This window comes from Peromyscus eremicus, chromosome 19 (genome assembly GCF_949786415.1).
Source record: "Peromyscus eremicus chromosome 19, PerEre_H2_v1, whole genome shotgun sequence".
In the NCBI taxonomy this organism is placed as follows: domain Eukaryota; kingdom Metazoa; phylum Chordata; class Mammalia; order Rodentia; family Cricetidae; genus Peromyscus; species Peromyscus eremicus.
This window is the reverse complement of record NC_081435.1, coordinates 45,426,398-45,440,514: the sequence shown is the minus strand read 5'-3', so window position 1 is coordinate 45,440,514 and position 14,117 is coordinate 45,426,398. Positions and strand designations below refer to the sequence as shown.

The window sequence follows — 14,117 nt, the reverse complement described above, 5'->3', positions numbered from 1 at the left end:
AACAGGAAGGCAATAAAGGTTCAGGTTAGACAGGAAGAGGCTCTCTTGGGAAGCTACGGTGGCATGGTGAGCTAAGGTTAGTTTGGTGGCTATCACTCTCATTCTGATCTCTATGGCTTGCACCCCTATATTTGGCTCTGTGTTTCTTATTTAATGAGACTGTTTAGAAATTTGTCTATAAGAGAGTATTAAAATTTGATTCTGAGGAACATGCTCTTTTTTCCCTCAGATAAAGAGAACAGTTTGTACATTGAAGAAACTGTAAATGGTGTAATTCCACAGCTCTGAGCACTTGCTGCTTAGGCAGAGGACCCAGGTTTGGTTACCAGCAACCACATAGTAGTTCAGAAACATCTATAACTTTAGTTCTAGGAGATCTGATATTCTCTTCTGATTTCTGTGGGCACCAGGCACATATGCTACACTTACATCCATGCAGGCAAGACAGTCATGCACATGAAAAACTAAGACCAGAGGAAAAGAAGAGAAAATGCCAATAATAGCTTGCGGGGCGGGGGGGGGGGGGTGTAAGGCAAACTTGGAGAAATAAACGTGAGGTATGTTAAGGAATAGAGTTGACTTGGACAGCAGAGAGATGCTATGTTGGGATTTTAAGCTGAGGAGAAATGCGGGGTAAGAGTTGAAAGGTTTTATTCCAGCTGTCATACTGGTAAGCCACTAAACACAGAGCATAATGGTAAGTCAGGAGTTCCTGCCACACAGGGTGGCCTGAAAAGAGAAATGGTGGTGGAAACAGAAGAAAGATAGATCCAAAGACTATATAGAAGGCATGACTTATAAGAATGTGAACCAGCTGACTCCACCCCCCACCCCCCACTTAATATGGCCAACTGCCCCTTTCAACTGTCAGTGGCTATGATTACCCACAGGAGACCTGAACAAGGTTGGGAGCATTAACCTTCTTTCATGCTGGAAGAGGGGCTCCATTCCTTCTAAAAGATTGATGGACAGTTAACGGTCATTTGTTGGGGGGAGGGGCTTACAAAGCCTCCTTTAATTATAAAACCTGACAACCTTCCTTCTACCAGATATTAATCTTCATTCTGGTACTGGGTTGTTGGGTATAAACTGGACATTGTAAGGGCAGAAATTCAAGTCCCTGAAGAGATGGGAGTTTGTTTTGTTCTGTTTGTTTTCATCAGTGGCACAGCCACTGTAAGTTGCCCATGCTTCTGTAAGTACCCCTCATTCATTGACTCACCAAGGTACACTTCGAGTTTTCTGTTGGTGCCCTGTTTGAGATGAGAAGGTGTTTGCTCATGTCTCCCGGGAAAGGGTCATTCATAACCCTTGACAGGATAGGATTAACCCTGTCTCACAAAAGTACTTGGATCCTACAGGAGTGGAGAATTCCTGCCAGAATGTGGTTATAAGCAACCAAGGTATTTGCTCTGAATCCGTCTTACGTAAACATCACTCACTACTCTCTCAAGAGTTCTCCCCATTGTGATGGGATCCACCATGAGTCTCTGGCCAGGGTTAAAACATATGATACCATGTGTCTGATCATCTGAAAGTAGAGACCGAATAAACACCATTCATTATATAAAGCATCCACCCCCAGGGATCTTGTTATAGCAGAATAAGACATTAACTTCCTATTTTACTTGCAAACACTAAGAAAAGAGAGTTTGTCTTCACAGAGGAAACATTAGAAAGAAAATATAGGTAAAGCCCATACCAAATGATACCTGATCTTATCAACAAAGCCATGACTCTGTGGGGATAAGGCCTTCTGCTTTCCCTTGTATAGAAAAATCGCATTAATTAGCACCCAGTCAGCTATTTAAAACTGACCTCAGTTTGATCTTGACATTTACAAGCAAAAGGAAGTCTTCAGTTATGTAACAGGCTCGCAGTCCACTCAGCCAGCCTGTGACAACAGAAGCCAGTCTGTCATTGTGCCTGATTCCATTCAAAACAAAAAATCTCTGCAGGGACTTGAATTTTTGCCCGTACATTGTCCAATTTATACCCAACAGCCCAGTCACAGAGTGAAGTTTAGCATCTACCTAGAGAGGAAGGGGCTAGATTCTATAATTAAAGAGGGAACTCTGACTCTAAAATCAATCAGGACTTTGATTAGCCCAGACTAACCCAACGAGGCTCCATATAACAAGACTTCCTAGAGGCAAAGAAACTCATTCCAAACCAAACTGGCTGCATGTGCTTTTGTGACATTAAAAGTATCTGGACTTCAAACCAGATCAGAAAACAGACAGTCATTCATAAAACCTCCTGCTTTCATACTGGCATGTGGAGCATGACTTCTGAGCATTTCCAGAATGAATACTCCTACCATGCTGGCATTGCTTATTTCAAATAAGCTTGCATCAGGGGATCTGCTGTTGCATCTGAACAATAAAGATGGACTTGGACTATTTTATTTGGAAGCAATCCAGCACACATCAAAATATTTTTAGCCATTCAATACACATCTCACTGTCTAAAATTTTGCTAGAGATTAGCCTCCCTTCTATCCCTGAAAGAAAATATAAATCTGACACTAAGGTATGAGACAAGGAAAATAATGGAAGATACTTAGAGCCATTGATGTGAAATGCTTAATTCCTTCTTGGTTATTCAAGTCAAACATGACATGCCAATCCTTTGTGTTTCTGTTTCTTTCTCGTCGAATCTCAATAACTACACACATACACATGCCTGGAGAATCGAGGCTAACTACCAGCCAAGTTGATCAACTCCCAAGAGAAAGCAAACTGCAGAACCCTCCCTATTCTGCTACTGTGATCTATCTCCTCCACCCAGCAGCTGACACCTGAGCTCTCTTTCCCTGTTTATTGCACACTTCGGCCAAAGGAGTCCTGAAAGAGATGTCCCATCTGCCTTGCTTTGGAAACCTCACGTTGAAGACAAAACCTGAGGCCCCAGAAATAACCTAAGATGGTGACTTGGCCTCAGCTCCCATTGTTTACATTCTAACACAAGAATAACATACACACACACACACACACAGAGAGAGAGAGAGAGAGAGAGAGAGAGAGAGAGAGAGAGAGAGAGAGAGAGAGAGAGAGAGAGAGAGAGAGAGAGAGACATCACAGACAGACAGGTGACAGACAGACAGACAGACACACACATAGACAGACACACACACACAGAGACAGACACACAGAGAGAGTGAAAGACAGAGTATGAAGCGACTGCAGTCTCCATTTTCTCAAGGGCAAGAGCCCACTGGTTAATCTCAGTATGTAGGCTTCCCAGGCAGAATTAAGACCCAGCTCTGCCCCCTCAGACTTTCTTTAGTGTGGCCCAGCAAACTACCAAAACCACTGGAAGCTGTGTTTTCAGCCCCTGTGTGACAGCGCCTGTGTGTCATTGCCCGTGTGACAGTCCTGTGTCCTCCCTCATGGATGTCTTCTTCGAGTGAGGGAAATTGGCCAGTCTGTTCAATTCTGTGTCTCCACTTCTCAGCACAGTGCTCAGTAAATATTTGAAGTGGAGCGCTCTGCAGAACAACAGACAGAAAGCTGAAAGCGAGTGAACATGCAGGGGTAGCTACCTCAATTTGTCATGATCCAACTTTAACAACTTTCAAAGCCATCAGAGTCCACATTGGGATCTTGCAGAAAAAGTCTGGGTGAGTTCACAGGAGAAGGAATATAAAGGCAGCAGAGGAGACATCGGATTCTTTTTCCTTTACCATTTTGCCTCTTTTTAGACGACTTTCATCTTTCTTATTCACTCTAAGGAAACACACACTATATTTTCTTTCTTTGCAATAAAGATTGCAGAGACTCTGTGCCTACCTCTTCGTATCCCTTGAATTCCAGAGTCCAGTTCATGTCACTCTCTGCTAGCTTGAGACACAGCTCTCTGTTTTGCTAACATTTCCTCTGAACACTGGCATACAGAGTTCCCAGGACAATATTTTTTCTGGTTATATTCCCTGCGTCTTTTCTATGCTGAAAAGGTACCCAGTGGCTAGCATATCTTTATAGTAGAGTTATTATGTCAGGTATGTGCACCGAAACAGCAAACAGAAAACTTCGCTTGTCTTAGTCTGAGCTATCAGAGCACATCCCCAGTGCGTCTGTTCTGTGAGCTGTTGTAGCATTATCCCAAGTATGTCTCTTCTGTACGAAGCGCCCCAAGAGCATGAATATCTTCCCAGAACAATTTGATACCTAGGACTTCCAGAGAGCAGTGCCTGCTGAATGTCACACAGGGAGGACCCAAGAGACAGCATTTTGAGTTCAGGGATGACCGACACATCTAGGACAACTAGTCTTTCTGTTAAAGATGTTAAGATGAGCCCGTGGTAAAACAGTTCACTCGTCAATAGGAGGTACCGGGAACACTGCGTCTCCATCCAGAAGAACGTGGAGTTGACCTGGACAAAGCTCTGTGAGAGCCAGTGTGGTCAATGGGTTGGATATGGAGGCAGAGATTGCTGATCTTACTAGATATCCATTTTCCCTTTCTTAGTGAAAGAATCCAAATGCTCGTGACGGTGACAATGCATCCAGCTAATTACTTGTTTTTCTCACCTCTAATGCAAATATAATACACGAGGATTAACGGAAGTCTCCAGAAAACCCATCCCTGCCTTGTGTTTGCCTCTTCTCCCATTGATGCCTGACATGTGGGTAGACAGCACAGCTGCAGGGCCTCTTGGTCCCTAAGGACAGACACCTTATTTGTGAATGCAAAAGAGACAAAGCTCAGGCCTCCAGGTGCCTACCACCACACTTAACTGCATGTGAGGAAAAGCCAACATCTACCTTTCCTCAGTTGTCTCTTTAGTGCGCTCAAACCAAATCCTAAGTGACGCTGTCACTCCACACAACTGTGGAGCGCAGGGTAACAGTGGAAAAAATCCTTTTGAGTTCTGGATTAGCAACGGTGTTGAAACTAGATGGGGTCTTGACAAAAATGTAAATTACTGAGTCCTACACCATATCTAGTAGATCATTTCTGAGGAGGAAGGGCCTGCCGACTGGGCTAATAAGCCCTCAAGGTTAGAAACCCCAGCTAAGGAATCGAGAGAAATTCTTCTTATCCAATGTTGCAGGGCAGAGAAAACTCTTCTTGGTGGCATTGGCTTGTGTCTACACACACTTAAGAACTGTTGGGGTTATTTTCAGCGACAGGGCCTCATCATCAAGTTGTTGAGGGCAGCCTACAGTAGCCTTAGCAATAGTCTGTGATGGCATTTTTGGTGGGGAGGGCTTACGGTACCCTTTTGGCCAACAATTCAACAGAACTGGTGCACATAAGAATGCACAGAGACCATGGCAGCAAACGTAAGACCTGCACAGGTTCAAGCCTGGTGGGGCCCCAGCACTGAGGAGGGAAATGGACACAGGATCCCACCACTAACCAAGAAGCTATTTGCAATTGATACCGTCTGGGAAAGGGAAAGACAGTTTTCTCTGATGGGAAAATCAGTTTTCTTCAATGGAACATCACTGGGTATATCAACCACACTCCAGGGCGGGCCCCATGCCCAGGAGTAGTTGGCCAACAGAACACTAACTCTGTGGTGTTTTGTGTTGGGGTGGGGGTTATAGAAGGTAAAGGTTGCTTTGTTTTGATATTTTCTTTGTCTTACTGATTTTTGTTTTGATTTCAGTTTTTTACTTTTGTTGTTTTTGAGAGAGAATGAGAAAGAAAGAGAACATAAAGTTGGGTGGACAGGGTGGTGAAGAGAATCTGGGAGGAGTTGGGGGAGTTGGGCATGGTCCAATATATTGTATGAAAAAACATAATCAAAACATTTTTTAAAAAAGAACTGTGAGGGTCAGTTAAACATATTTGAGTTCCAACGCCAGGTTCACTGTTTTCTGACTACATGGCAATGGGGAAGCAAGGATATTTGTGAGTTTTGTTGCCCTCACTAATAAGTGGAGATTATATTAACAGTGCCCATTACTGGACAACTGTGTCCAGTGTCCATCAAGTAAAATGGCTATAAATCTAAGCTCTGCACTTGGAATACGGGAGGGACTTTAAGAAAGAAATGAACCCCTCAGCCAGAAGGATGGCTCAGGAAGTGAATGTGCTTACAGCCAAGCTGGCCACCCGACTTCCATCCTTGGGACCCACACAGTGGAAGCAGAGAAACAACATCTGCAAGGTGTCCTCTGACCAACACACACACATACACACACACACACACACACACACACACACACACACACACACTCACACACACACATACACACACACACACTCACACTCACACACACTCACATAAATATATACACATACATACACACAGTGAATGAATAAGCAAGTGAATAAAATAAATGCAATTATAAAAAAAGAAACAAAAGGTGCCGCTTTCACTGTCTAACATTTACAGTGTGGTGCAGACAGCTGGTTATGTTCTTGGATGTACATGTGAGCTTAGATCACCTCCCATTCCCTTCCTGCCTCATCCTCATTATTGCCTCTTTCATTCTCTAGGATAAGAGATTTCCAGGCAGGGAGACTCAGAGAGAAAAAGGAAAGTACTTTTCTTTGTACGTAACATAACTGTCAGATAAACTACAGGATGGCAGTTGGGAATATCCTGTTGCTAGTTCATGAACCTGTCCATGTTGTCAGTTAGAGGAAAAATGATGACCGCCTGGAACAGGAACTATGGAGCTCATAGTGCTTTCTCCCAAAAGAAAAGGTGAAAGCACCATGCTCTTTCCCCCCAGTATTGGTCGTTCTGCATTTCTTCTACCCAAAAGCCTTGCTTGATGAAAGCCATGGTAGGCCCCTTGCTGCGTCTTGTCTGTGCCTCCTCTCTACTGTGCAGCAACAATAGCTGGAAAAACCTGAGCTCTCAGCTTGGCCAACCCTCGCGTGGGATCATGACACTTCTTCCACAGTCAATGCGTACGGCACTTGCAACTTCTGTACCACTCCCGTGTTGCAAGTTACAGTACCTAAAAGTCATCCCAAACTAAATTCTGACTTCAACTAGTTATTACTAGATTCAGCTAACTATAGCTCTTTATCTTTTCAAAGATAAAGTTAGAGCAGAAAGCCAAAAATTTCAGGGTTAAACCCTTTGAGAGCCATGTTGATATTTGATTGATTTGTTTCAACAGCAGTGGTAGAGGCAGCCAAATGTAATAAACTGCTCAACTTAATTAAAAATGTAATATTGCATATCCCTGTAATGTGTTTTACACATCATTCTTTCCTTTCCTCACACTGTTGCCAGCTTCTAGCTAAATTCACTTTGTCATACAAGTCCAAAATGTCAAGAACTCTGTTCAGACAGTAAAACTTAATGTTATCATGCATTACACCTGGAGTCATAAGAAGACCCATTTCCCTTCTCTGCCTGTCCAGTGATTCTACTTTCTGTGAGCTATTTGGGAACCAGGCTTGTACACCTTTCTTCCCCAAGTAGCTCACTAGCCTCTTACTACGCAGAAACAAAGAATTTAGATGGAATCACGTCCATTTTAGGTACTTAATTTCCTAAATGCCAAAAAATTACAGCTCAGTTTTTGGTGTTATACCAAGGGAGTCTTCCATTTAAGAACTCAAATATTAGGAGTAATTTGTATCAGATAAAAATATTTTATGAATAAATCAAATCTTGCTTATTTTATTAAAATAGTCAAAGCTGAGTGTGTTGAGACACACTTTTAATCCCAGGATTCAGGAGACTGAGACAGGAGGATTGCCATAAACTAGTGGTCAGCCTTGGATCTATAATGAATTTGAGGCCACTTGAGCATTATAGCAACAACTTGTCTCAGAGAGTAGAGGGAGAGAATTGATCATAAAAAGCATTTGATTGTAAAATAAACATACATCTGCATAATAACATAAATGCAGGGAATTCTCCTTTAGTTACTCATTCAAAACTTCTCTGAAATTCTGGTCTTCCTTGGGGAACAGTTAGAAATAGTCTTTCATGTCCATCATCATTTTCTGTATAATTTATGATCTTGCTATTGTTTGAGGTTTATTTTAGGGAAACAACAGTTGACAAGCATGGATCTGTGATGGATACTTTCCCAAAAGGGCACCACAGTTTCACTGATTGACTAAAGTCCTATAAAAACTACAGCATCGATCACATTTAGTCACTACCCAAGAGCAGCCCCCAGATAACATGTTTGTTTTGTAGGCTGAAAAGAAAACGAAGGCCGCCGTTTGGTTCCATTGCATGCCAATTATAGTTCTTCTCATAACACACACGTCCCTCTTTTTACTGGCCTCTAAAAACATTCCTGTAAGATTCAGATGTATAAGTACCTGTGTTAACCTAAAGGTCTCATGAAATAACGTCTCCCCAAGTCTATCCAACTTGATCAACCCATGAGAAATTAACACAGATTTCTGACATTCCAGGTCTCCTGTCCTTTTCTCTGCCCTCACTGTCATTAAAGGTGTGTATTGGTGGCCTTGTACATTCACTGTCATTAAAGGTGTGTGTTGGTGGCCTTGTACACTCACTGTCATTAAAGGTGTGTATTGGTGGCCTTGTGCCATGTGGGGAGACCCAGCTCTGGGAAGATTTGCATTGTAAGTCCACAACAACAAACATTGCACTGTATTTTTTTTTTTCCAAAATGTGGTATTATTAGCAAATGATACTGACCCTGGACTGAGAATTTCTGATAGCTACATCCATATCAAGGCCTAGCTGTGTACAGGGAACACCTGCTATAAAATGTTCAATTACCATAGGCCAAGCACCACGGATGACCTGCTTTGCTTAATTCTGGAAAACACGAGAGAGAAGCCATTATCTGAAGTCATCTTTTTCAGAGTAAACTTCCTTGGAATGATTCAAGAAAAATCTGTATTGTTCTGCTAGGTTTTCATTTACCTCTGAGTTTATCTATTTGTAATGCAAATACACATTGCTTATTCAGGGAAAAACCACTTAAGGAAGGCCCGCCCAAGTCCCAGAGGGGTTTGTAGTGAATGAAAACCAAATAAAATACAAATCTGAAAAAAAGGGGCGGGGGAGTTAGAGGCTGAAAAGGCTCTCTGTAGATTAAAGGAAGTGTTGTTAGGCTGAAAACAAAGGGAGAGTGTGTGTGTGTACATGTGTATGTGTTTGTGTGTGTTCATGTATATGCACTTGTGTTGGGTCAATGGGACAGAGGCCTTTACCCTTGCTCTCCCATGGCCCAAGCGCACATCTTTCCAGTCCCCGTGACAGGTATTACCTGTTCCAATAGAACTTTAGCCTTTTCTTCTGCTTCCTTCAGGCAGATCTCCAAGTGCTCCAGTTGTTCCAAAGTAAACGCCGCCATCTGTCCATTGACTGGTAAGTCTTCCTTCAAAATAAGAACCAAGGTTTTGGGTTTGGGTTTTTGGTAGGAATTATTTCCTGAGAACTTTTTGAACAATTTTCTGAACTAAAAACAAGTTTCATTCATAGACTCCTACCAATCTTCTTTTCTTACTACTAACAAAACAGGAGATTGTTATTTAAAAAAAAAAAAAAACTCAGTCCCAAGGGAAGGCAGAAAACAAGGAAGAAGGAACAACCTCAGAATGTGAGAATAAAACTGCCCATGCTCGAATTTGGTTAATTTGCAACTTTTGTTCTTCAAGAGGGTAGGATCAAAGTTTCACATTCTGATAGGAAATGTCACCTACATGCTATGTGTTGAACACTCATCTTTCAGGAAGGTCATCTGAACTCAATACAGTGCCTTTTGATTTTCTCCTGTCTGTTCAGAGACAGAGCCAAGACAACCATGGTTTAGAATGAGCTTACTCTTCCCACACACAGCCTAGCTAAAAAGACCCAAACCGCCAGACACAAACCTCTCAAAATTCCTCTACAGTTACTTTCTATGATCTATGAGATGAGTAGAGAGTCGGTATAGAATTAGTTATGGACTGGACTCTAAACCTTGAGAATGTCCTAAGCATTCTTTGGCTAATGTAGCAATCACTATTTCAGGTTAATTTGAAAACGTAGAGCAGAAAGGCCCAGACGGGAGCAAGCATTCTGAGTTCCCTGGATATGTGTCATTTTCTTGCGGATGCTCCAGCTGGACGACTGTTTCTGATCAACCTTACAAAGAGTAAACTGTGGTCCTACATACTCAAAAGATAGCGGCTTTGTTTTTTCCCTCCCATTTATGACTCTATCAGTTTAATGTGTGCATGTGCATTTCCTGGTAATACTATAGTGCCATCTGGTGGTAAATGGAACCAGCCATTTAAAATAAAACCTTCATTCTGTTTGTCTGGATGAATCTGGGGCTGTGCCACTGGCCTAGTGAAATGAATGGACCACCGCAGGATAAAAGACAACAAAATGTTTCCAGGATATGACAAATCTTGCTTCTAGACCCACATCTGTCATACACAGCTGCATAGCTCCCTCCAACATTTGCCTACAGGGGGTGAACATCTTAGGCTAGAACAGTGATGGTACAGGCCATGTGAGCCAATCGTCCATCTTAGACCAGGGTGATTTAGTCATTTCAAGAACGGTTCATGACTTGTCAAAATACAGAGACTAACTAACTGTGTGGTGCCCAGTCCCAATGAATACATTCTACAAGAAAATCCCCACACCTACATCTCAGGAAACATCATGGAAGAGACAGACAGAAAGATTGAAAGAACCAGAAAACTGAGTAAATGACAGGAAAGCTGTACCAAAATTGCCACAATGTGGTCGCCTAAACAAAACCTTAAAAAATGACACCACCTATTGGCATGCCAGAGTTGATGAGGGATTCTCAAAGAATTTCATTCACAGAAGAGCTAAAGGCAGTAGATGGTTGCTGTGAGAGGGACAATCGGTCTTCTTCAGGGACAAGACCCCCCCCCCCCGAAAGGTCCACCAGTCTCAAGAGATCAGCCCTAAACACATACGAGCAACACTAGGTGATCTCCAGTCAGATGTATTAATAAATGTACGTACATATATATGTAACAATGATGTTTTTAATGGGTTCAAATGTTCCCCAAAAAGCAACCTCAAGACCAAGTTCTTAGATATTTATACTTAGAGATAAACACACGCCGTCCAGCATTTTAGGCAGAAAGGGAGATCAGAAAGAGGTCTGATGAATCCACCAAACTGTGTGAAGTCTGTTCCAGATTGCTATCACCAGGGAGAACCTTCCTGACTGAAATTCGATCCCAGGGGAAAAGTTTTAAAAATCTGTGTCAAGATCAGCTAATCCATTCTTAGTCCTTTTTCTCCAAGCACCCCAAACTTCTCCAACCAAGAAATTTAACTACATGAGTAAGACGGAAGCTCCACAAAGTCAAAACCAAGCAGAACCGACTGCTATTGAAGACTCAACTACCAAGGGCTTTTGGACAGACAATTTTAGGAACTTGTCATGTGTTCCAGGATGCAGCAGAACCTCAGCAAACTCTAAAACATAGTTTGTATCCTGCACCTGCACCCAGGCACGGGCTACCCTTCCACACTTTCTTAAGCATCCCAAGTGCTCTCCTCACTGTCTTACAAGAAAGAGCTTATACAAAGGCAAATGTTTCTCAATAAGAAGCAAATCCATTAACCAAATGAAAAAATAAAACTTAAAAATAAAGTTAAGAATGAGCAAAACATGAAGTTATGAGCTTTGCCTGGAGGGGCACCCTGAGTTTCAGAAGCCCTGAAAAGGTAAAATGCAGTCAGTCGTTGTCCATTTTGTAGGATAGGAAGGCAAAAAGTCAGAGACGGGACTTAAGTCATGAGTTTAAGCCCTCGTACACACAATAAATCTGTACTACTTATAAAATTGAACACTCTCAATGGCTAAAGAATTGATAAGTGGATTATGATAATCATCAATTTGTTTCATGAAAACAAAAAACTTTGATAAGAATGCAATAAAAGGGAATACTTACACATTGCTGGTAAGAAAATGAATTAGCCCAGACACTGTGAAAGTCAGCATAGAAGGTCCTCAAGAAAATAAGACTAGAACTATCACATTATCTACCTATACCACTCTTGTGTATATACCCAAAGAGTCCAAGTTAGCATACCATGGAGATATCTGCACATCCATGTTTATTGCAACAACGTTCACAACAACCAAGCTATGGAATCGACTTAGATACTCATCAATGAATGAACGAATAAAAAAAATGTGGCATATGTACACAGTGGAGTTTTATTTAGCCATGCAGAAGAATGAAACTATGCCATCAATAGGAAAATGGATGGAGCAGAAGATCATTATGTTGGGTCACATTGTTGATCTCAAGTGTGGCACATTTCTCTCATGTGTGGAGGAAGGAGGGGAGAGTCGAGGGACATTGAGGTGTGACAGGAGAAAGGGGGCTAGAGGGAGAATAAGAAAGGGTAACAGAGGGGATGAATGTGATCAATGTGCATTCTAAACAAGCATGGAAAGGACAATGAAAAAAGAGACGGCCGCATGACCCCACAATGCAAAAGTACAAGTGATAATAAATAGGACTGTGATTTCTCAATGGATAAATTCCAATAACTCAATAACTCCTATTTCTAATATTTAATTTTAGGTTTTAAATATTTCTACATAAATGTCAAATCAATCTAAAGACATGTAGTTAAAATGATCAAACTAAAATACAAGTAAATAATTTTAATCGTCAGACATATTCTTTGATTACAGTAAAGTGCCAAACTATTATACACGTGAGCATGCATTTGGATTGATAGTTTATTAATGGAACAAACATACAAAACATAAGCATAGGCTTGTTTTTGGTTGTACAAGTTTCTCATCTGAGTTTAGAGGAAAATTTACATTTCTCTCTCTCTCCTCTCTCTCTCTCTCTCTCTCTCTCTCTCTCTCTCTCTCTCTCTCTCTCTCTCTCTCTCTCAATCGATCCCAGTACTTTCTCTGTATCCTCACTGGTTCTTACTAGCTTTATTTCTGTGTCCTCAGATGACTTATCTGTGTTGGCCATTAAACTTCTTCAAACCTTGAGAGCTGGTTCAAGGTCACTAATGGATACAATTGATGTTCTACTCCTCGTCTGGCTGGTGTGTGCAGAGGTCACCCAGGACTTTGCCGAGGCTTTAACTGAAGCCAAATAAATAACTGTTGATTGATCAGAGGCCCAGCAGCTCACAGAGGATGGTTGTACCAGAGCAAACTGTCCTTCATGCTGAGTGTTGACAATGGCTTCTTTTAGCAATACTTCCCATGTATCCTGCCTGTGACACCAAGGGAGTTCACAGCCGCAGGAAGTTCTGCTTGCCAGGGCTCGGGATGAGATGGGGTAGCAGAGGGCAAGGCTATGGTTGTTTGCTTGGGTTAGGTGATGGTAGGGCGGTTATAAAGACAAAGCTTTAATCAAATAAAGTAGGTAAACACTTCAACGGATGACACATTCAATAAATAGTAATAATTTCATTAAACCAACTTAAGGAGAACAGTTTGGTACTAAAGCCTTCTGGCTGATTAAAAAACATTAAAAGAGAATTCTCACAAGTACAGCTCTGTGCTCAAATGACAGTGGTAAAAAATTCTGTTATGGAATTAAGCTAGCTAATGCAACCAATACATGCATGGACATTCATTTAAAAGGAAAATTGCTAAAAAGAAAGTGGCCATAGAATCTACCTTTATAGAAGAGCATTTTGACACAGGTTGGTTTTAGAGACAGTCTCTAAAATCTGAGACTTCTAACATGCCAAGTGCCCAGCAGGGCTGCCTCCTGCTCGGAGGTACAGTCACTTCCTTCCATATTAGAAATTCTTTCAGCAAAGTTTGCAGTGGTTGAGCTTTCTGTCTGGCATCTCATCTCCTCATTGATGCTGTCTGTTCTTTTTCTCTCTGCTTGGTAGACACCAATGGGCTTTTATGTCTTCTCCTACCTGCTGCCTGCTCAGATTCCCTGCAGGTTCAGGTCTGTCTCTGCTGCCATCTCCTTCATAACTTGCCCTCATTCCTGAGCTCTGAATTACAGACACTTAATCATTCTTTCTCTCTCATTATTTATGATGGGAATTCACTCACAGTGGAAATTTCATCACCGTCTCCAGTGAAACAGCATTCATCTATGTTGGGGCTGCCTTCTAACCACCCAATAAGATATTAAAGTTCAAACCTGGAGGCTCCATGGAACATCTATCAACATGACTGAGCAGGAGGTGCTGGGGGAAGCAGGTAGGAGGGCACTGTCTAGAG

At 41.9% G+C, this 14,117-nt stretch overlaps 1 protein-coding gene and 1 long non-coding RNA gene across 2 annotated transcripts in view; one reads left to right on the top strand and one right to left on the bottom strand.

The window, feature by feature from the left end:
- Positions 1–14,117, bottom strand: part of Ccdc192 (coiled-coil domain containing 192) — a 202,746-nt gene that overhangs the window by 166,601 nt on the left and 22,028 nt on the right. Inside the window, exon 3 of the mRNA XM_059246205.1 lies at positions 9,177–9,287. Within this exon, the coding sequence (XP_059102188.1) occupies positions 9,177–9,287 (111 nt within the window). The remainder of the gene's footprint in view (positions 1–9,176; positions 9,288–14,117) is intronic.
- Positions 3–14,096, top strand: LOC131895712 (uncharacterized). The gene is made up of 3 exons (XR_009375245.1): positions 3–76; positions 9,219–9,277; positions 13,949–14,096. It is a non-coding gene; the product is annotated as an uncharacterized LOC131895712 (long non-coding RNA).